Source organism: Panthera leo, chromosome E1 (genome assembly GCF_018350215.1).
Source record: "Panthera leo isolate Ple1 chromosome E1, P.leo_Ple1_pat1.1, whole genome shotgun sequence".
NCBI classification, from domain to species: Eukaryota; Metazoa; Chordata; class Mammalia; order Carnivora; family Felidae; genus Panthera; species Panthera leo.
The window spans coordinates 37,613,765-37,637,239 of NC_056692.1; the positions used below are offsets into that span (position 1 = coordinate 37,613,765).

Genomic DNA, 23,475 nt, shown 5'->3' on the forward strand with positions numbered 1-23,475 from the left:
CGGGGCGAGGCCCCGGAGCAGACTGTACCTGGAGCTTTCGGAGTTGCTGAAGTTGGCTGCGCAGGTCACTGGTGCTGTTCTGTAGGCCACGCAGGTGCAGCTGCATTTGCAAACGACTGATGGCAGTGGGCTGCCCCGCAGGAGTGCTGCTGGCCGAGGGCGGGGGAGGGCCAGACACTGGGGTGGCCCCGCTGCTCCGGCTGCCTGACCCACAGGCTGCAGAGAGGGACCACGAGGATGGGAGAAAGGGAACAAACCTTGAGCCTGCAAGGGGTTTGGACAAGGTCCTTCCCACCCCGGATCCTCACAGTAGCTAGAGAAGCACGGGGCTCTGACTCCCTGCCCCAACTAATGGCTCAGCCCTTCTGTAGGGAGCAAAGCACCAGGGCAAAGGCATTTTGGGCTAAGGTGACTGTTCATTGATCCACTGAAGCCCAGTGACATAGCTGATGGTTTAATTCCCACTTCACAGATTAGGAATCTGAGGCTTGGAGAGGGCAAGTACCTGTGGGGGAGGGGCAAAGGGTCACTCACGTGCTGACGGGGTTCCTGCTCCATTGGAGCCTTCAATCTTCTCGCTGTGGCACAGGGAAAAGATGGCCATCAGTGGGTCCGGGCTGACCCCAGACCATCAAAGCTTGGGTGAGACTTGAACAAAATCTCCTCCAGTCCCCTGATGTCAGGATGGAGTCCCAGAGAAGGAAAGGGTCTCATCCAGATTCACACACTGAGACACTGGCAGAGCTGGGCCAGGCTTCTGCTGCCCACTTTTCCTTCCTCTTGCCTCAACCATAGGCCATGGCACTAGTGTTGAGAGAAGAGTCTTACCTGGGGGTCTCAGGCTCCGAGCCTCGTAGTAGGGCACTCTGTACCAGGCCCGTGAGGCTGGCAATCTGCTTCTCCATGGCCTCCATGCGCTCTCTGGAAAGGATAGTGGCTTTGAGCAACACTTCTCTGGGTATGGGGTCCCTCTTGCTGAGGGACCCCGTTCCTAAGGAATGCCTCCATTCCTAAGATTGATAATTAAAGGAAATACCATTCCCTCCCCAGCCACCAGCACAGACAATTCAGAGGGCCCCAATGCCAAAGGTTCAAGCCCACAGTCCCCCACCTAACATTGGGAAGGCCCCTTTCCATCGGACAGTCATTTCCTCCCTTGCCGGCCCCATCTCTCAATACTGGCTCTCTAATGGGCCCCACCTCAGGGAGGTGGGGCCCCTGCACATATACCTCTGCACATGTTTTCCCCCTTCCTGGCATGCCCTCCTCCCTACCTCCTCCTAGAAGCCATCCCGGAGTCCTCAACAGCTTCAAGGAGTCCCTCCTTCCACACCACCTGTCTACTCTCTCAAAGGAAGTGCAAGTATTTTTTTAATGTGTCATCCCCACTGAACAAGGCAGGAATCAGGTTCTCCCAACTTGGCATCCACAGTGCCCAGTGCAGTGCCTGGCACACAAGCCACAGGAGAGCTGTGTGAATGTGAATTGCTTCTCCATATCTCGGCAGCACTGCCCAAGGACAGAAGGGGGATAGGTCAATGCTCTGGTTACCTCCTCCAGCCCTGTATCCTTAGGTTGGAGCTGAATAACAGGCAAGAGTTCCCCAGCTTGGAGGCTACCTAATGGAATGTGCCTCTCTCCCCATTCCTATTTCTTACCAGCACCCCCTCCCCAGTGGACTTCAGCTGACTGTGTGCTGGACAGCTCTCATGGCTGCAAACTCTGAGCAGGAAAGGCTCGGAGGGCTGGTTCAGCCTCAATTTTAGTTGGGGGAACTGAGGTTTAGGGATCCGATGTACACCCAGGTCTCCAGAGGCCTTGTCTGGGGCCCTTTCATCCAACCCCTCCAGGTCTTGCAGAAGGAAGGAAAATGGCATGTCCGTCTCTCCAGTGTCTTCCCTGTCATATCCAAATTATTCCAGGGAACTCTCAAGGCTACTCTGGGTCTACAAAGGACTCTGGGGTCTCACAGTCCAGGACGCAACCCTGCCACAGACCGAATGTGTTCCCTCTCCCCACCCCCAACAGCCCTGAGGCCTCGCGAGCGTCCCGCACCTGGTCTCCGTGTCCTTGGCTGGCACCGGCGGCCCAAATCCAACCAGCGGGCGCTCCCCAGGCCCGGGGAAGAGCTCGGGAGGCGGGGCTCCGGCCGTTGAGGAGCCCCCCGCACTGCGGGTCTTGCCTCCGGGGCTCTCCGCGAAGACCGACGAAGAACCTGAGTCTTTGCGGAAAGACTGGCGCACTGGCGAGCCGCGGCTGGGCGGCCCCGAGTAGGGACTGTGCGGCGGCTGGGGGCCTCCGGGGGGCGCCGCCACGTCGGCCAGCTTCTGAGGCGATGAGGGCGGTAGGCGGAAGCCATAGCCGTCGCCGTAGAGCGGGCCACCGCCCGCCGCCTTGTACAGCGAGTCCTCCAGGTCGGACTGCAGCGCGGCGGCCGAATAGGTGCTGAGCGAGCGCACGGAGCCGCGCTTGTAGAGACCGCTGGCGCCCGGGTAGGCGAACGGGTCACCGGCTGCCGCGGCCAGGCTCAGGCGGCCCTCGTGGAGCAGCCCGTAGGGGTCGGCGTAGAGCCCCTCACCCTTCACCAGCACCATGCCGCCCGCCTTGCCCGCCAGGTCCTCGTCTGGCTTCACGTCGCGCCGCTCCAGGATGGCGCTGGGGCTGGGACTGACGCCCTGGGCGGCGGGGGCGCCCCCGAGCCGTTCGGCCGCGTGATGCACCGGGCTGCCAGCGTAGGAGGGCGGGCGCCCCCCGGCGTAGGAGAGGCGCGAGCGCGACGGCGAGCCCGACTGCAGCCCCGAGGGCAGCCCCGATGGCAGCCCGGAGGGCAGCCCCGGGGGCGGAGAGCTGGACGCCAGGTGCGGCGCCGGAGACAGGTTGTTGAGACGCCGTGTGGGCGACGACTCCCTCGAGGCATACACCATCTCCCTCTGTGCAGAAGACAGTCCCAGAACCTCACAGGGTTGGTCACAAAGGGGAATCCCTTGCCCCTTGCTTAAGGAGACATCTCCCCCCTGACAATTAGGAAGTCCCTTCTGTTCTCCGCCTTCCCTCCCTCCTGCTGCATTTGGGCCCCTTTCCCATCGGGGGTCCCCGCATGGAGGAAGTGGCGGATGGAGAGGCACTAGAGAGGCAACCCCCAGCCTACTCTGTGGTGAGGGTTGGGGAAGCAAGAAGGGAAGCAGTGGTCCCTGATAGAGGCCCCCTAGACTATCCGGAGGCCTGCTGGGGAAATCCTGGATGCAGAGGAGGGGATCATGGCAGATGAGGGGAGGGACCCCTCCATGACCTCACAGTTAGTGGAAGCCACTCTCTGCTTCAGCCTCTCTTCCCTTCCCCAAAAGCTGGCTTTGATCCCTGGTGACAAATAACTAGATTCTGTGCACCTGGACCCCATCTGCCCAGCCTCCCCAGTCCCCTGGGGATCCCCAGCCATACCCGGAGGTCCCCGTTGGTAAGGTGTGAGCCAGGAAAAGCTGCGTATAATGGTTCCTTCCTATAGATCTTGATAATACTTCGGTCCTGGATGTCCCTGGGGGAGAAGGGGAAGGTGCAATGGGTCACCATCCCTCAGCTCTGCGATAAGGAGGGGTAGCTACTCCAGAAAGAGGGAAGAGGGGTGGCAAGAGGGGCCCCTGGCCTCTTCCTAACTTCTTGCTCAGTGCCTCAGACTGCCTGCCACCAACACACACGCAACAGCCTCCACCCCCACCCACCTCCTCGGCCTCACGCGCCATTGTCAGGTTAGCTCAAGCCAAAACGAGCTAAGCAGGGGTGGATGATTTTGAGGGGAGGGGGTAAGATGATCTAGGAAGGAGAGAGGAAGGGCTGAGGTTGGGTCAAGAGGAAGCTGGGGAGGGAAAGGCCTGGGGAATCGAGCTCCCCCCCTTCAGAGGAGGAGCCTGGGGAAGCCCACCCAGCCCCCGGGGCCACGCCCACCGGACGTCCTCCAGCTCGTAGAAGACGTTGCGAGCTTCGTCTTTGATGAGGATGGCGGTGTTGGGCGACTTAAGCATGCCCATGGTGAGCTTCTGCGGGAACATGTGCGCGATGAGCGCGTGCAGCGTGTCCAGGCTGCTGACCTCGTGCGTGATGTGCACGCGCCGAGTCTCCTCCCCGAACTGCAGAAACAGCACCCCTGCGAAGGAGACGCCGCCCTCTCTGTCAGAGCTGCTGCCGCCACCACCACCACGGCCACCGCCGCCACCACCACCACGGCCACCGCCGCCACCACCACCACGGCCACCACGCCGGCTGGGAGATTGAGGGGGACCTTCGGGAGCCGCGCTGGTCCTGCAGAGGCAGGGTCTGAGACCAGACGCGCCCCCGGAGTGCAGGTGCACCCAGGCACCCCTCATGCTGCCGTCCTCTCAAGGCACCTCCTCGACCCCAGGCAGGTAGGAGCCTGGATGAGGAAATGAAATTGGGGGCAGGAGCAGGTGCGCCAGACACAGAGGGAGTTGTCGCTGAGGGGAAGAGAGGTGAGCAAGAGGGGAATGAAGGAAGAGGGGGCCGGTGAATGGGGATGAAGGAGAGAGGAGATGGGGAGAGCAAGGGATAGGGCAGGTGGTGCCAAGGGAGCGAAGGGGTGGGAGAGAGGAGGGCTAGGAAGAGAAGCTGAGGAGGGAGAGGCCCCAAGGAGAGGAGACTGCTGGGGGGCAGGGAGGTGCGAATGTGGCGAAGGGAGCCAGGGGCTTGGGTGAGGAGAGATGGAATGGTGAAGGGGGTGAAGAGGGTTTCAGAGTGAGCAGAGCAGAGGGAGGAGCCAGTGGCCAGGAGGAGGGTGGACTGGGCGAGTAGTACCTGGTGAGCGCAGCTTGGTCTGGCTGGCAGAGCGGGAGAGGGGCAGGCTCTGTCGGAAGCGGTTCATCCTACTGAAGCCCAGGGGCAGCTCCGCCTCGGACATGGTCTCCAGCGACTCAGCCGAGGCGTATGACAGCTTGGCTGCCTGGTCTGCCAGCCCGGGCTGGGCTCCCTGAGTGTGGCGTGAGCTGCGGGTCTGCAGGGGCAGGGCAGGATGACAGGAATCAAACATGAGCCCCTTTTGCTCTGCCCATTGCCTCTATCCGGGCCCAGGGAGCCCCTGCCAGCCAGCTACACACACACACACACACACACACACACACACACACACACACACCAGTCTCCTGGATTCCAGACTCGCTGTGTGGCTACAGGAGAGTTCCCCAACCACTTAGGGCCTTGGCCTCCCTAGGGCACCCAGCAGGTAAGGAGTGGGCAAAGGACTCAGGCACCCTGGGAAGCCAGACAAGAAACCATCTGAGCGGGAGCCAGGGCACGCCTGCTATTTTAAGCTTCCAAAGAACAACAACACAAATTTGTCACTGAGGTGAGCAGCAGAATCATTGAGCAAATTGGGGCATTAGTTCCAGACATTAATTAAGCGGCGGGTTTGTGAGCGGCGAATTTATCCTTCGTGGAGTTCAGAGAGTCGGCTGGGGGCAGGAACAGGGTCCAGGGAGGAAGCAAAAAGAATGAGGGATCCCAGGATCCCAACTCTGGGAGGTATGGGCCCTCAAAGAGGGGCACAATGTCCTTGACTTAGGCTGACTGGGAGAACCAGCCCAAAGCTAGCTCGACTCTGGTTTCAAACAGACTCTGCCTACTACATGCAATGTACATGCTAAGCCTGGTGTGGTCCCCATGAGCACATGGCATGTGTGCCCGGCCTCAGCCCCTCCCTGCAAGAGGCACATGCTGCCACACAGCCAACTGGCCTGGCTTGCCTTCTAGAAAGGCCTCCCTCAATACCCCACATGGCAGCCCCTTGTCCTGAAGCTACAGCTGAGGGTGCTATCCGGCTGGGGCTAGGGAAGGGTGTTACCCAGTGACTGTCCCCTGTCCCCGGGGCAGCTTGATCACTCTCCCCTTGAGGGAGGGGTCACCATGATTTCCGTTACACTTTAAGAGCCTACATTTGGCTAAAGGCTGGGCTGTCACTCAGGGCCACAGCTCCTGCCATTCTGCCCCAGCCTCTTCCCTTAAACCTGGGTGCTGTCAGAAACTCTGTTATTTAAGGGAGAAGATAGTAAGTCAGATCTATGTTATATATATTCCATGTTACATACACTAAATACACATATGTATCATATTTATATATATTATCAAGGAAAAATTCATGTTGTCCAATTGTACTTTTCTATAAAGTAAGTTATCCATTTTTAACAACAACAAATCACTGAAAGCCATTAACATTGGTTAAGTTGGGGTTGAGACAAAGCTTTCTCTTTTATACATTTGTCTGCTGGGTGAATTTTGCACGATCAGTATATATCACTTTTGTAATTAAAAAAAGTAAAAGTATCTCTAGAAAGGAATCATTTATTCTCCTCGGCTCCCTCCTTCCCCCATCCTGATTAGCCCCTAATTAATCTCCATCTTCATATTAACTCAATTTAATATTCCAATTGGATTAGCACTCTGGAAAAAAGAGAGCATCTTCCTCTGATGGGCAATGTGCCCAGCTGTGCCCGAGGTGGCCTGGGGGCCTTGGGGAGGTTGAAGGTCAGATTTGGAGCCCTCAGGGGGCATCCAGTCTGAAGCCCAATGCCTTGGCCAGTGAGTGGGTATGGGTCTGTGGAGGAGGGAGGCAGCGTGGGAACTAAGCCCACATGGGGGGCGCATATACCCAGACTTTGTACCCTGTGACTCAGCACTAGGCTGATCACCAGTGCCAGCCTGTGCCCCTTTCTATCACCTTCAGCCCCGAAGCGGTGTGGGGAACCAGGTCTGTCTGGCGGCCATGAGGTTGCCAGGCAACTGGAAGGCCAGTGGCTGCCAGGATGAAATGGGGGAGGGCCTACAGAATTCAGGCAGAATGAGGCAGCTAGCAGGGATGAAGAGTAAAGGGTAGCCACAGTGCCTGGGGACACAGGTGAGGTGCCAGTAAGAAGATGGAACAGGGGCCAGAATGAAGTGGGGGTTCTTAGGGGCGGCTGACTGCAGAGAAGGCAGATGCCTGTCGAGGCAACCCTTGGGAGAAGAGATAGCCACATTCCCTTGCCCTGCTAGCGTCCGTCTCCATCTTGGCCCCAGGTACACCTTTCCGTTCTCATAGCCCTTGTGGAAAACCCTCTTGAGAAGAGAGAAAGCCCATTAGCACTTCTCTCTAGTCCTGGGCTGAGTCAAGAGGGCAGAAAAAAAGTGAGACATCCAGGACTTCCTATCTACGAGGGAGATGGCAAGAGAATAACACGGTAACTCAAGCAGCGCTGTCCAAAGATAGGAAGGGGCTGCTGTGGGAGGCAGTGTGCGCCTGTCACTGGAGGTATTCTAGCAAGGAGCCGATGACTCCTGGTCAGAGATCCGGCAGAGGGAACCCTGAGTGGGGACGGTCAGACTAGGATCCAAGGTCTCCAAAGGCTGCCCACAGACTGGGGCAGGGTCACTTGGGAGCTTTTAAAAGCGTTCTTTCCAGGACCCCACATTCACTGAATCCAAATCTCTGGAGTTCTGGATTTTTGACAAGTTCCCAAGGTGATTCTGATTTGGGAACCCAGTCAGCTTCTGTGATTCTAAGAGCTACCATGGAAGGCTCGCCAGGAGCCAGGCACTGTGATTAGGACGTGCAGTATCTCATCTCTTCTAGCTTTACAACAATGCTATGATGCCGATGTTGTTCCGTTTTACAGAGGAGAAACTGAGGCCCAGGGGATTATGTAAGTTGCCGCCGGTCACTCAGCTAGTTTAGTAACAGACTGGAATACACCACCAGGCTCTTGGGCCCATGCATTAAACCATTACATTCTACCGCTTCCTCCAAAAAAGTTGTGTGCCTCACATGTGTCTATGACTCCATGATTTCTCTGATTCAAGGACTTCTCTCTGGGAGCGTGCATGCAAACAAGATGCTCAGAATGAGATGACTGTCCCTGTCATGAGTCCCTGTCATGGTGCCTGGGACTTGGAGGCTCTGGGACACAAGTGGCAGCCTAACTTGGTTGGGTCCTGGGCCTGGCTGCCAGGAGAGGCAGAGGAGGCACCTGAGAGCGCTCCCCCAGGGCTCAGCAGGATGCCCCCGGGAGGGGGCAGAGAGCTCTCCAGCTGTGGATAATCCAAACTGTCCAGGAGAGGCAGGAAGGCACTTGTCTCTGAGCTTAGCCCTCCACTTGGGCAACAGGCTTGGGGTGCAGAGCTGTGACTCTCTTGCCTGGCACTGACCACCTCCCCAAAGTGCCAAGTAGGAAAGGGATGAGGGGCTCATCATAGACCCAAGGCCCCCCTGGAAGATGAAAGCCGAGTCCAGAGAAGCGGGCTCTTAACAAGATCGCGGGATGCAGGTCCCTGCCTCGGAGCCAGCAGTGTCTCCAGGGGGAGGTAAATGTCAGGCAGCCTCTCTCATTCCAAAATGCCCCTCCCAGCCTGGGAAAGCCTAAGTACCCCCAGCCTAGATCCCCAGCAGGGGTGGCCCAAACTCCCACTCTGGATCCATGAGCCCCTGGCAGGCGAACCCGGACTCTCTCAAAGCAGCAGCCACAGCCTGCAGCCCCAAAGCCCACCGCCCACACCAGAAGGTCCCGTGCAGACGCACACCCCTGTGCAAAGCATGTGCAGGGAGGGCCAGGGGCAGGAGAGCACATGCAGTTGTCATGGAAGCAGAGAAGCACACGCACTGACCTTGAAACTCCAGTAGTTTGGCTGCTGATGGAAATAAGAGAAGAGATGGTTATGCGAGGGTGGGGAGGGGAGAGTAGGGGTGGAGGTGGGATAGAGACCCTTTGAGCTTAGCACTCAGCTCTGGGACGAGGGCCCTCTGCCCTCCCAGGAACAGGAAGGAAGCAGTGCCTGGTACATCCCATCCCCTACTGAGACCCAGGCCAGCCCTGAGCAGGCTCCAGGCTGCCTGGTGGGGACAAGGGAGAACCATTCCAGATGTTCACAAGCTATGCCTTCTAGTCACGGTAACTCGGAGAGTTACAGGTGGGAAAGGCACCGATGACCATGATGTAGAGAACCCATGAGACACTAGCAGAGATGAATCAGAGCTGCGGGGTCAAAGAAGTGGCATCTGTTGTGACTGGCCAGGGGAAACTTCCTGGAAGAGGCGACATTTGAGTTGGGTCTCGAAAAATGAGCAGCTGGAGATTGGGAGGAAAGGCATGCTGAGCGGAGGGGACAGTACAGGCAAGTGCCCAGGGGCAGGCAAGCAGAGAGCGTGTTGAGGGTATGGTCACTAGTCCAGTCTGGCTGGGGGTGTAAGGCCTGGGAAAGTAGGAGATTGGGCTGCAAAGGGGCTGGGGCCAGCTGGGTGGGTTTCAATTTAGACTTCACTAGGCGAACAGGCAGAAAGTATCTGAGTGAAGCACCGTGGGGTCAGAACTGGAGTCCGGGGCGGGGGACGGGGGGGGGTTGATACGGCACAGGGTAGAAGAGGGTGGCCGGGGGCCAAGGCCAGGGCAGGGAGGCCTGTGTACCACGATGGACTGGATTTACAGAGCAAAGTGGACAGGTGTCCACCACGGGGAGCCATGGGCAGCAAGGGGGGCCGTAGAGACTGGGAGTGTGGACAACGTCCTCTGGCCGGATAGATGAGAGAGGAAGGCTCCTTGCACCCCTAGAGTAGGGGAACTCAGGCTCTTCCTCATTCACAACAACCTAGGGTCACCCTGTCTTCCCCAGAGACCAGAAGGCCCTTCCAGATGGCTAAGGACAAGGAAGGAGGCCAGAGGCTGGGCTGGTTCTTGGCAAAGCCGAGGGCACCCTGCTGACCGGTGCCAGCCTCAGCAGGAAGACAGAGGCAGCAGATGGCCCGGCACTGGGGTGCCTGGCACAAGCAGACAAGATTCCCCAGCCTCAGAGCCACTGACAGAGAAGAGGGACACTGAGGATCCCTGATAGGGGCAGGACATCACAGAGGGGTATCCTGTGCCACCTGAATGCTTTCATGGCCGAGAGGAGTAGGTCGGAGGCTGAGTCGAGGGGCACTGCTGGGATGGAGTTAGACCTTTAGAGTGGGGGTGAGGCCAGACTTGGGCTGGGATGAAGGGGTTCACTCACCAGGGCCATCCCTGTCCGAACTACGATTGCCACCTCTCCCCCCCAGTACTGGCTCCAAGAGACACAAAAGATAGTCACACGCCAGGCAAGGGAAGGGGACAGCAAAGTCTGTGCCCCAGCCAATGCCTAGAACAATCTATGGACACATGCCACCCCCGTGGGTGCCAGGGGCTGCCCACAGGTGCCGAGGGGAGGGGAGGGGAGGCAAGAGGCTGGAGTAATGGGCCCTAGCCACAGCTGCCTGTGGCCTTGGGAAGGGGAGGGGCAGCAGAGGGAGTGGACACACGGGGGGCAGGCAGAGGCAGGCAGAGGGCACGGGAAGGTTTCTGATGGGAGTCATGTCTGCAGCCCTGGCGGTGATGGACGGCTCTGCAGAGAAGGCCGCCGTCCCTCCTCTACCACCATCATTACACAGCATACGTGCAGGCCACCCATGGTGCCCCGAAACACGCAGGCCCCGCGCCGAGCCGAGCACAGACTCTCAGACGCTCTCAGATAAGGACATGGCCACAGATACACCCTGAGTAACGAAAACACGCTCACAAAAGGACACAAGCACTTGGAGAGAAGCCCTCCACGGTCAGAAACAACCCCAGAAGCTCAGAGACATTCATACAGAGAGCAGTCCCACTCATGCACAAGTATGTACCCCTCGCAGGCCCCTCACTTGCATCACACACGCTCCAGCTCCCCGCACAGAAATACAGAGGCGCCGGCACCATTCACATCCCCTGTCAACATCCCCCAGAGTCACAGAGACACCCAAAGATACCATTCACAAGTGTGTGCACGCTCACACACACACACACACACACACCTCAACTGCAGAAACACACAAAACAGCACCCACACAATGCTCACATACAAAGAGAAAGTCTCATCCCTCCTTCCCCCCACTCGTCAGGTCACGGAGCCACTGCCGCCTGCCTATGACATCCCAGACATCGTGCATTAGGTAGGTTAACTCCTGATTCAAAACAGGCAGAGGATCCCCCACCCCCACCCAGCCCCCAGTGTCAACACATCAGACTCAGTATGTGCAGACGGCTGGGGCCGCCTTGCGCCTCTGGGGCCTGGCTACAGCCACACTAGGTGTGCCCAGACTCCCAAGGCTGGGCACATCCGTGGGGCAGTCAGACCCAGAAGGGAGGGGTCACTACCTGGGGACAGGGAAGAGGACTGGGGAGCATCAGTGCCACAGGAAAGGCCAGGCAAGCCCCACTAGAGGGTAACAATGGAAGAGTTGCTGCGTTTGTGCTTGGCAAACTTGGAGTGAGGCTGAGACTTTGGGCTCTGGCCTGTAGGGCACACTGAGTAGATTCTGCCCCCGCGGCCTCTCTGGAAAGTGGGAAGAAAGATCCTCTTTTGTGTTGGCCCCACCAGGAATAAGACACATAGTCTCCTGGCAACTCAGTGTCCTTGGGGGGGAAGGGGAGGACAAAAGTGGGGAGAAGTCCCTAGAAATGCCATCTATCCTCTGTCTCTCTTTCCAGGGTGTTAAACCCACAGGACAGCCTTGGGTGACCGAGAGCAGAGAGCTCCCCACCCCCATTTGCTAAGGTGGGGTTCTCCCCATCCAACCTCCTCACCCTTTCCCTGGCTGTCTGTTCCTCCTGCTTGCCTAACACAATGCCTTATATGTCAGTAGGCCCTCAACAAATATTTGACCATGAACGAATGCGAAGAAACTAGGACCAGCCCATAGGAGGGGAGGGGATGTCTCTGAATACTCTTGTCTGGCACCACTCCCACCATCTCCTGGCACCCAGCACTGCTCAGCCTTCTGAGACTTTCCCCTGGGAATTTCCCAACACCAGAAACTGCCTGGAAGGAGGGCAAAGAGCAGGAAGGGCCCAAGAGAGGTCTGGCCCTTCACCCCCAGCAAACACCTCCAGTTTCAGGAAGGAGCTCTCTCCATCCCCTATATTCAGAGATGGGGGGTCTCCCCTTCCCAGAGGATGGTGAGAAGGTGGAAAAAAGGAAGGTTTGAGTGGGAGAGCCCTTGCCAAGGGTACTCACTTGTAGGAAAGAATCTTACGAGAGCAGGGGGCAAAATGAAGAGTGTCCTTAAGGATTTGATTTGGAAGCCAAGCATTCACTGTCTAGGGAAAAGGCTTTCAGAACGACGGGAGGGGGAAGCTTCCCGGTGACCCTGGAAAGCAAGGCTGGGGAGTCCTCAAACTCCCAGGTGAGAAAAGGAAACAGCTTCTTCCCTCTGGGGTGGGGGTGGGGGGCTGAGGAGTTAACCCCCTCCCTTCCCCACCTTAAGAGCCCTTAGTGGGGTTCTTCCCTCCCGCTGCAGCTGATCCCTTTCTCCGGGGCCAAGCCCTGGGAGGGGCGGGGCCGTGCCCCCTGGGAGCCTGAGCCCAGCCAGCTGAGGTCTCTCCGCTCCTCGCTCCTCTGGCAGACGTCCCCTGTAGGCTAGGTGAGCTGCGTGACCCCTCCTTGACCTCAAGCCCCGACGACGCATCCTCCAGGAAAGGGAGGACTAGCAAACGGGTCTCACCTCCCGCTCCTTAATCCCCTGGCTCCGCGTGCACCCGCGCACACACCCACCTCTCAACTCCTGTGAACACTAGTCCACGTAAACACCAGCACCCTCAGGGCTACCTAACGTGTCCCCGTGTGGCCAGCCTCCCACCACGACGCACATTCACGACCCTCCCCCCAGGTATGCCCATCGACACCCTCACCTCCTACCCCCCCCCAATGCAGAACGTGGGGGTTGGGGGAGGGGGCGCTGCGGGACCAGCGCCGCGCCGGGGGCAAGGGCGCACCCCAGGAAGGTCATGACTTTCCGAGGATGGGGGAGGGGGCGCCAGCCGCATTTCGGGGTGGGGGTCCGGCCCACGCGGAAGGCTGCGAACGCGGTGGGGGAGGGGAGGGGGCGTTTCTCGGGGATCGGGAACCGCCACGGCCTGCGCGCCTCCCACCCCCCGACCGCCCCTCAGAGCCGCGGAGCTGGCTCCCGTCTCCGTGCCCCGCCGCCCGCGGAACCTCAGGCTGCGGCCCCGGCCCCCGCAGCCGCTCCTCCTTACCTGCGGCCACAGGTGTATGCGCGGGGCCCCCAGCCCCAGGTCCCGCGTCCGGCGGGGGAGGGAGGGCGGCCCCCTACTCCCACCCGCCCGGGCTCTCCCCTCCCCCGGCCGCCTCCGCAGCCGCCGCTGCCGCCGCCGCCGCCGGTGCCCTTTGCTGCAATGCGAGAGCCGCCGCCGCGGAGCCGGCCCGGGCCCCGGTCGCCCCGGTAACCGCGACTCCACCTGGCGCGGCGCGGCGCGCCGCCGAGCACATCCTCTCTCCGGCCCCCTCCCCCGGCGCGGCCCCGCCGGCGCAGCCCCGCCGAGGATCGGCGGAGGCTGGTGGCTGCGTCGCCGCGGTCACCCGATACGCCGGCCCGCCGCCCGGGACTCGGGTTGCAGAAGGAGGGAGGGAGGTTAGGCAGCCTAGTGGAAGCGGGGGAGGGGCTGCGGCTTGGAGTCTAGCTTCTGGTCCTCTCCCAGGGTCCTCTTTAGGCTCCCACTCCCAAAGGTCTGGCCTAGGGTTGGGGGGAAGAGTGTCCTGCCTCCCGACCTGTCACCCTCGAGATCATGGCCTCTCCCCATCAGGGTCTCAGCTGTGCACCGCTGCCCTCCTCAGCTCTCCGATGACTCCATTCCCAGCGAAGTCTGGGAGGCCTAGGACGCCTAAGCTTCCTTGATGGCCTCCGATCTTGCTCTGCTGTGTAACTCCGGCCTTTGCTGACACTCTCTGATCCTACACTTCATTTACATAAAGGAGAGCCTCAGACTCAGCCATGGGGAAGTGTGATAAGCACTGAGTAGCAAGTGATGACAAGAGCCTATGAACAGCCGCTTGCCTCTGTAATTACAAAGCCCTGGGGTCAGGGTCTTTTCAAACTCTGATGGAATTTCCTCCATCAGAGCAAATTCCAGATGTGGACAGGCCTAAAGCCCCATGACCAGGGACAACTGAGCTCACCCAGCTCAGCCTCACTCCTCTCCGGCACCCCAACCATATCTAGTTCCAAGACACGTCATCTGGGGAGGCCTCTGTATGCCCCAGGCACATCGTGTCTATCCTCTGCCCCATCACCATCCCTGTCCCAGCCCCGTCTTAGCCTCCATGTGCACCTGGCCACTCAGGACAAGTCTATCCCATTTGCCATCCAGCCTTGGGGGCAGACACATTTGTTGCCCGAAGTTCAGTCAAGATGGGGCCGAGAGCCAAGAAGGGAAGCAGGCCGAATGCCCTGTGGGTGACGCCGAGCGTGCCAATCTGTCGCTAGACTTGAGTTACACTCCGCTAAAACGTCCGTGCTCTGGAGCCTTGCCCTTTCTTAGGCTGTCACATCTTTCCTTCTAATTCTCCTTGAAAAAGTCAAGCCTTGCTGCCGGTCCCCAGGGGGAGCAGGACGTGTGAGGAAGTGAAGCTGGTACCCATGCTACCCCTTGGACTCCTCGTTTCTGCATCTTTTCTGCCTCCTACAGCTGAACAGCCTCAAGCCAAGGCCCTCTCAGGGTGGCCCCTTCCCTGCTGCAACTCTGACTCCCTGACCCCTCCTCCCTGTTTGGGCCCCAGATGCCTACTTTTCTTCCCTGGCAGGGCCCAAGCCTGAGCTGGGAGCCCAAGCCCCGCCTCAGTGTGCTCCTGTCTAAGCTGAGATCCATCTTCCCATCTGGGAAACTGAGGCTTGCTGAGGAATCCGGGAACAAATTCAGAACAAATAGCTAGATGCCAAAGTCCTCTTAAAAATTGGAAACTAAGCCTTGAGCGTACTGAGAAGGGTGGTAGAGAGACATGGTGAAGAACTCCCTGATGGTAAGGCATCAGGGGAAGGTTGGTTCTGCTCAGAGATGGAAAGGTAGGGTGGGGATATGGGAGTGAGATGGTCTGCTGTGGGCATGGGAACGGAGTACAGGGCCCAGGAGTCTCCTGAAAACCGATGGATGAGGATAGGGGAGGTACTCCTGTTTAAAGGAGAAAAGAATCCAAAAATTGTTTTCAAAACCTGAATATTCCTCCTCAAAAAACTCCTTCCCCAAAGCCAAACTTTTGGGGAGGCAGTGGTCGGAATCAGATAATCAGGGGAGAGTACAGGGCACGAGTCTCCGGAAACTGGAGGCTCCTACATAAAAGAAAGGGATGCAAAATTAAAGTCCTAGATATCCCCCCTCCAAAAAAAAAGTCTTCCCCAAGCCAAACTCCTCCAGGGGTTTGGGGAGTGTGAGGGAAGTGGGTGACTCACCTGGGCCGGCTGGCCAGCCCCGGAGGGGGCGGAGTCGCCATGGAGGTGGGAGCAGAGGGAGCTGAGGAGGCACACGGGGTCCACGGTCCAGCCGCCAACCTGTGTGTGCGAAGGGGGGGATACCCCATTAGGGGGAGCGGGCAGGAGCCGCTGGGGGACTGTGACGGGGCGGGGAGGGACATTCCTGGGGCAAGGTTTGGCACGGAACTCACACCCCAAAGGGAACTTGCAACACTGGCTGGTCCCTTCCCAAGGCTGGATCTCTAACTAGAACCCCTGGTCTGTTTCTGGATGTTTCTCTCGTGTCCGACTGGGGGCTGCCTCAGCCCAGGAGGGGGTCTCCTCCGTCAGATACTCCTGAGTTCCCTTTCTTCAATTTTTGACTGCCTCCCTGGACGCTCCACCAAGGAGCTGTTCCTCACCTGTCCTCTCCTCCAGCTCCTCGTTTCCCTCACAGAGACGGGGAACCAGTCCGCAGGGGTCCTCACTCCCACGTGCCTCTGCACCGACAGCACCTCTTTCTTCCCTGCTGTCTCCCAACCCCAGGCCACACCACACCTAAGACTTGAAACCCATTAACCCAGGACCTTTCCCCCAAGGCCTTCTTCCCCCTCGCCATCCCCAAAGCCATTCACCTTCATTCATTCCACCGACATTCACCCAGCCGGCACTACGCTTAGCCACCGAGCCCTCCGTGGCAAGGGAGACGTCTGAGATCCTACCCACTCACTCTACTCGAGGGAATGAATGAGTGAATGAACAAAGGAATGAATTCGTGAGCAAGGTGCTGTGCTTTGACTCATTTACTAAGTATTTGCTGAGCGCCCATCTGTGCCACGGAACGTGCCGGACACGTCCGAGGCCCTCAAACGTGCCCATGTCTTCCCTCGCAGGCCTGCTGCCCCTCGAGGCCATCACCCCTGCCATCTTCATCATTTTATGGCCGAACCTCCCAGACTGCTCTGCGCCACAGCTCTGCCACCACCTCCAAGCTCCTCAACCCCTGAAACTGGCCATGACCTCACCACACCACGAGAAACGAGGGGGACCCTCTGGACCCACAGGTCCCAGCCGGTGCCAATGGCTGTTTCTCTCTCTCCCTCCTGACTTCGGAAGCGCTGGTGGTCCTCCTGCTGGGCCTTTCTCCTCCTCCTCCTCCACACTGTCATGGCCCTCTCCCCTCTCAGACTCCATTCTGCCCTGGTGGCCGTGCTTATGCCCCAGGTCCCACTGCCACTCTGCCCAGATCATGCTCACCTGGCCTCCTGAAGCTGTTGTTGGTTCAGTCTTGGGCCGTACCTATGGCGCCCCTAATGGACATCCCTGGGAATGCCCTCCCCGCTCTGCAAACTCACCTCCCCTATTCCTGTCTCCCATCCCCCCAACATTTCCCTCCCACCCACTTATTCCTCCCCAAGGCACCCATAGCTCCCTGCTACCCAGGTTTTCTGTCTTTGGCTCCTCGGTCCAGGCAGCAAGCAAGCCTTGCTCAGCCTTCTCTCCAACCCCCCATCTCTTCACCCTCCCTAACACCTTCTCTTCCTCCTCTCTTTCTTCCCTATTCACCATCCAAAAACAACCAAGCCCTCCTAGCCACCACCATCTGGCCCCACTTTTCCAGTCTGCCCCCACACCTCCCACTGCCTCCCTTCTGCACCAGCCAGGTGGGCTTCTATACCAGTCCCTAAACCAACTCAGGACCGTGCTCACCTCCCAATCTTCCCGGCTCCTCAAACGACGTTCTCTTCCTCGATGCCCATTCAGACCCTTTTCATCCTTCTAAACCTAGTTTAGGTCCCTCCTCCTCCAGGATTCCTTTCCTGACCAGGCCTGCCCACCTGGTCTCCTCTCCTCTAAACCCTCTCCCAACTGACTGTGCCCCTCATACTTCCGTGTAAGCATTCTTCCACCCCCTCCAGATCACAAATGCCCCTGCCCCTCCTCCCAAGCCAGAGCACACAGAAGGAACCCACTGAGAGGGGCTTCCTGAGGGTGAGGGCCACATCTCCAAATGCAACTCTCCCCTATTCCAATCAGATCTCTGCTCCCAGGAGGACTCTGAAGCTGGGAAAAGGCAAAAGCAAGACAGAACTGGGGGTGACATCAGGGGCCACATGTGCCAATGTGTCCTTGTTCCCTGCTGTGACAACAGGAATGGGGACACTCTTCCCCTTTCCCAGCCACACCCAGCAGTACCTGGAAAGGAGGACAGAGCAAGACAGGTGTGGGATCAGGGACCGACACCACCAGCCTTTCTGAAATAGTGTGGGTGAGATGTACTCCTCTCCCCCACTTCCCTTCTCCCAGGGGACAATGCCTGGGTCTCAGCAGCCATCAAGGCATCTCGCCAATGTGGGACTATAGGCAGAAGGCTACCCCCAGGAAAGAACTTTCCTACAGACAAGAAGGTCACAGTTGAATGGAGAGGTGCATCCAGGAACTCAAAGATCTGGGAGAGGTTTACAGGTGAAGCATCCCACCCCATACAGAAGGAGACAGGCCCTGGTCTGGAAGCAGGGACCCTGACGCCTCTGTAAGCCTTACTGATGGCAGGAGAGAAACCAAGGCACAGAGAGAGGCAGCCTCTGGCCAGAAGTCACACAGCGAGTCTCGGGGGGGAAGGAACAGGGAGGGAGGAGGATAAAAGGCCCCAAGAGTCCTGGGCTCTGTTCTTGCAGGGGCTGGGGGCACATCAGACCCAGCCTACTGAGGTTCCCAAAGGGGGCCATGTCACAGAGGTGCCAACCCCAAGAGCCTCAACTCCAGGCTGGACGGACCTTCAGGCTCGGAACAGTCAGCCCCCAAGACTGTCCCCTCTTCCTCCCCACCACAACTTTGGCCTCCAAGACAGCCTTCCTGTCCTTCTGCCCAATCCAACAGCATCTCTGCCTCTCTGTTCCATCGAGGGCTCCCAACTCCGGGAGGAAAGGGCAGAGGTCTGGAGGCTGAGCCCTCACCCCCTACCTCCCCAGGCTCCAGAAAAGGCCAACCAGGCCATCTCCCTGCCACCCCCTTCCCGCTCTCTCTTCAGATGCCTCTCGGAATAGGGATGAGCCTGGGGGGCAGGGAAGCACGGCGTCAGACCCCCCCCCCCCCAGCCCACAGCCAGCCCCCACTCACCTGCTCTCGCATCCTGTCCTGCTGACCGCGCAGGGCCAAGGCGTGCTGGGGGTACTTGTTCTTGAGGTGGTCCATGAACGCATCGCGCTTGCGGTCGGCATCGGCCTTCTGGAGCCCACTGAGCGCCTCCAGGCTCTGGGCGGCGATCACCGTGTGCCTCCGCTCCGACGTGTGCACCAGCCCCACGTTGGAGAAGCGCCGGCCCCCGCCGCCCGCGCCGCCCCCGCCCCCCAGGGTCCGGTACTCCCGCGGGTACTCGGCATCGTCCGCAGACAGCATGGGGGGGCTGCTCCGCTCCGGATCTGCGAGAGGGGAGAGGGCGCACGGCGGGGTCACGGGGCGTCCAGCACGGGGCTGCCCGGCCCTCCCCTGGGTCACTGCGGGGAGGGGCAGGCCTAAGGCGGGGCAACAGGCACGGGGCTGAGACCCGGGCTGCCCCCACCCCCCCACTAGGACGCCTAAGAGGCAGCAGGGGGGAGGGCTCCAAGGAAGTTGGGGCGCAAGGGCGGGGTCCAGCTTCGTGCTTTTCTTTGGGTGGGTTTGGAAGGGTGATGGCTACAAGTGAGGGGTTATTTGAGGCCAGGGAGGGGCTGGGAGCCTGGGTCGTGCATCCCTCTTTAGCCACATACCCCCTTCTTCCTAATGCTAGTGTGAACAGGTTGAGGGAAGGGGAGTTTCCTTTTAGATGCTTCCTGAAAGGTGTGGAAAGGAGCCTGTACTGTCTTCCTTTCATGAGCGTCCTCTAAGGAGTGGGGCGGGGACCCCCCTTTTCCCCTCCCTCCCCAGAGACAGACAGATGGACAGACAGGGGAGGCTGGGCACAGAGAAAACAGTGAGGGAGAGAGAGAGATGGACGTGGGACAAACTCAAAGGAAAAAGAAAGCAGACAGAACAGCTCAAGCCCTCACCCTGGGACCCTCCCCGCTCCCACCACCCCTTTCTTCAGTCTCCCCTCCCAACACACACACACACACACACATACACACACACACACACACACACACACACACACACACACACAGTTGGAGACCTTTAAGAGACGCACAGGGGACGAAGGACAGTACAGAAGCAGAAAAGAGGGAAGGCCGGGGGTTGAGGTCCCCACGCGGAACCCTGAATCTTTTCCCCACATGCCCACCAGCCCCGAAGTCCTGGCCTCGCCAGGCCCAGCCCTGCTGTCTCGCATCCTCCAGCCTCAAAGCTGGGACAGTGGCTCCAGAGTGTCACCCATGCCAGCTGTGGTATCATCCACAACAGGTGCCAGGTGTCCCTCGCAGGGAGACAAACACAGTCTCCCTGGCATACCCCCAGCCCCACAATCCACCAGCCTCAAAGCCGCAGTCCCCAAGCGTAGCCTAGGTCTGGGGGCGTCGGACCCTGCAGCAGACTATGCACCCACACAGGGGCTGACTCACAGGGCCAACTGGGGCAAAGAAGAGGAAGCTGGGGATGCTGGGAGCCAGCCAGGTTCCATCCAGCTGGAGTGCCCGGTCAGCCCCCTCCCTCCACACATCTACTGGGCATTAGGCCTGCTGCCAGGCCTCCGTCACCTCCTGTGCACCATAGGAGGACAGAAGAAATTCAGCCACATTTCAGGCAAAGCTATCCCTCACCTAACACACACACACCCACACCCACACTCCTCCCTAGGCTATGGCTGAGGCATGTAGATCTGGGGAGCGGAGGACCCAGCACCTCCCACCAAAACTAAGGGAAGAATGGCTTCCACAGACACAGAGTTCCACGGCTTCCGAAGGCCTGACCCACCGCCGTCATTATGGCCTGCGAGCCTCTCAGCACCCCTTGTGGGGGGGTTATCACTGTGGCCACACTTCAGAGATGGGGCTGCCGAGGTCAGAGGAGTCCAGTGATGTGCTCAAAGCCACTGTGAGTGGTGCAGGCCAGATTCGATCCCAACATCTCTTAGGTTTGCCTCATCCCCTCCCATCACACTTTTCTCAACAACTGTCTCTTAATAAGAACAATGACAACAGCACGGGGCACTCCTTTCTGTTTACCTGCTGTCTCCTCAGCCTGGCACTGGGTCTGGGGTCCCTCCTCCCTCCCCCACGCCCAGGCGTCTGTCCCTCTCACTGCACTCACCTCCCTCTGGCATGAGGTCCAGAGACATAAGAGCTGACCTTGGGAGGAACACTGTTTCACAGTTTAACACTCATACCTTTATTTTCATAAGGATTAGGAAAACTCCAAATAGAAGGTCCAGCCACTGATTTCATGGATATGATTCCTTGGGAAGGTAAGGAGATAATGTTTCCTTTTAAGTAAATGTATTTAGGTTCAAAGGGAGTTAATGAACAACATATTGAGTTCACAGCGTGCAGAGGGTCCCTGATCCGAAGGAAATTCCCAAAGATGGCCCCTGATTGAGTGAGGCTGGGAACTTTGGGGCCATTTTCATGAAGGCCCAGTCCCTGCCCTTGAGGGTCTGGTGGCAATCCAGGGTACCAGTGAATGTGGCTGAAAAGGAATGACCTGAATAATCACCCAGGAGAAGTTGGAGGTGCTCCAGCCATGATCCTTAGCTTCTCTCTCTCTTCCACTTACCCCCACCACCAGCGGGGATGTGCACTGGGCACCTCCATGGCCGCAGCCCTCTCTCTGCCCACCGGCCTTGCTGCTGGAGCCCCAGCTCTAGAGTCTGGCACAGCCCTGCCTGAGCCAGAGGGACCTCTCTCCTTGTGCCAGCCAGGCTCGCCGTGCCCTCCAAGGGCTCTGGACACACACGGGTGCGGGGGACGGGCCTCCAGTTCTCCTCTCCCCGCTCCTGCCCTTCTGCCCTCTGGGACCCACAAGAGCTCCTAACCCCCATCCCCACCTCCCCATGCCAGCTCCTAGGGAGACATCCTAGCATGTTTGGGTGGAAGCCAACAGAGACCAGCAGGGACTATGGGGAGGTCCAGGGGTCACCCAGGCTCTGCCAGGTCGGCTAGAGGGGCACGGCGGGGCTGGCAAGGAGGGGTCCGGGCTGCTAGAGCGGGCAGCGGAGGGGGAGCAGACACGGACAGTGGACATGTGCTTGCAGCCCTATTTATGACTGCAGTCCTATAAATCTCACCGCGGGCAGTGCACTGGGGAGGGGGTTGCCGAGCAGCCCTGATGGAGAGTGTAAAGCCAGGTCTGTCCCTGCCTCCTTGAGGTCAGGGTTCACCCGTCCGCTGCTCCGGCATTGGTGGTGGGAGGAGTCAGGGCAGAAGCAGGAGCAGGATTCTGGGGGCTGGCAGAGGGGGGCGGAACAGGAGAGACAATCTGCTATCTCTGAGGGGTAGTGGGGAGGAGGGGCTTTGATTTGAGATCCTAGGCTTTATTTAACAAAGACAGAAACTAGCTTGGGGAAAGGAGTGAGGCTCAATGCATATTCCCTCCTTCCTGCAGGGCCCCAGGGGGCCGGGAGGACTGACTTGGGCTTCTCAGTTGCAGAGCCATCCTGTTGCCCTTAGGAGAAGCTGGCCCGTGGGGCTCAGAGGACTCAGGCCTGAACTTCTCCCTTGGAGTCAGGCCAGGCACTTGAGGTCAGGACACTGGAAGGAAAAGAACCCCAGGTCAGAGTCACACACCCTGGGTTATGAGTCAGCTCCTTCCCTGAGGAGCCCCGGTCAGCCTTTCTGGTTACTCATTCAGTCCACCAGACTCTTCCCTCTCGGAGCCTGAGGGCACTAATCTGTAAAACGGGATGTTAACCTCTAAACCCTGCCCCTGTCTTGCCTGCCCTGAGCGAGAAGCTGGCAAGACAATGGAAGCGAAACTGTGTCGTTCTGAATTAAAGGTGTTCCTGGCACATTGGCTGTTGGCCCCTAGCAGGACAGCCTTCCCGTTCCCCCTGCGCCTGCTCCAGCCACCAGCGAGTCCCCAGAGTGGCCGTGACCCTCCCCAGACTGAGCAGCCCAGTGAAAAGCCCTGGAGATCGATTCCAATCTAGCAAGCAGCAGGCTCTGGGCACCCTGTCCCTGAGCAGATCGATGCTTCCTGTTTGGTGGCAGGTGGCAGGGGGCAGTGAGGGATCCATATGGGTAGGGGTCTTGAGGGAGTGGCAGAGGGGACAGATGGGACAGAGAGGCCTTGAGGGGGTATGCAGGGCTGGGTTCTACTGGGGCAGGGGTGTGGGAGTTGCAGGGGAAGGGGAAGGGCAGGAAGGCTGTGGAGGAGGAGCAGAGCTGGGGTACACTGGGGAAGGGATGTTGGGACTGAAGGCCCCTGAGGGATGGGGGTTTGGGGGAGCCGGAGAGATAAGTTGGGGTCCAAGGGTTTGCCACCTCTCCAAGGACACCCAGGTGTACAAGGCCAATCGTAATTTTTGAGTCAGAGATTCAGGCTGCAGAGAAGATACCTGAGACTGGTGAAATCTAGCTCAGAAGGAGGGGAAGGAAAAGTAGGGAAAGGGCATTCTGTCACCCTCAGCTCAGCCTTCCCAGTCTGGGCAATGGGGAAGGGACACGCGCCTGAGGCTGGGGTGGCGGGGAGGAGGTGGGCGCCCCCAGTGGCCGGCTGAGGATAAAGGCGCAGACGCTTGGGAAAACGGCGACATTGTTATTTGCTCCACCAGTTCCAAATTCCACCTTTATTTATGAGCCTGATTTATTTTTATCCTCCTCTGCATTCTTTTCCATGAGATCACTATAACTCCTGATGAGAATTAAGATCCCCAAGTTTTAGTGACACCATCTCATAAGCCATCAAGCCCATCCCCACCTGGTGTCTCTACCCCAGATGTCACCATCTACTCTGTCCTCTGGCTGCCACTGGGCAACAGTCACACATGACATCATCTTCAGAGGAAGAGAAGAGGAGAAGAGGAGGGGGGAGGGAGAGGGAAGGACAGCAGAGAAGGGGAGGAAGTCGAGAGTAAAATGAAGCTATAAGCTCCGGAAAAGAGGGGTCTCTCTCTGGGGCCCCTGCAGTGAGGACCCCAAGCTCAAGACCCAGAGTTCAGGTCCCTGTCACCCTCTCCCTGGAGATCAGGAGGCTAGGTGAGGCCCCTCCCTTGGGGACCTGAGAGGCCTCCCAGGTGTGCCCTATCCATTGCCTGGGCAGAGGTGGGGCTGGGCACCAGCTCAGGGAGCAGGTCCCCGGGTTGG

General features: G+C 58.9%; 1 protein-coding gene across 1 annotated transcript in view; it reads right to left on the minus strand.

Moving 5' to 3' along the window:
* The window catches only part of SRCIN1 (SRC kinase signaling inhibitor 1), a 62,901-nt gene that overhangs the window by 20,862 nt on the left and 18,564 nt on the right, over positions 1-23,475 (minus strand). Inside the window, exons 2-10 of the mRNA XM_042914479.1 lie at positions 18,383-18,684; positions 15,263-15,361; positions 4,804-4,999; positions 3,940-4,138; positions 3,439-3,532; positions 2,056-2,930; positions 829-921; positions 535-578; positions 29-216 (exon numbers count right to left, since the gene is read on the minus strand). Coding sequence (XP_042770413.1) covers positions 29-216; positions 535-578; positions 829-921; positions 2,056-2,930; positions 3,439-3,532; positions 3,940-4,138; positions 4,804-4,999; positions 15,263-15,361; positions 18,383-18,684 — 2,090 coding nt within the window. The remainder of the gene's footprint in view (positions 1-28; positions 217-534; positions 579-828; positions 922-2,055; positions 2,931-3,438; positions 3,533-3,939; positions 4,139-4,803; positions 5,000-15,262; positions 15,362-18,382; positions 18,685-23,475) is intronic.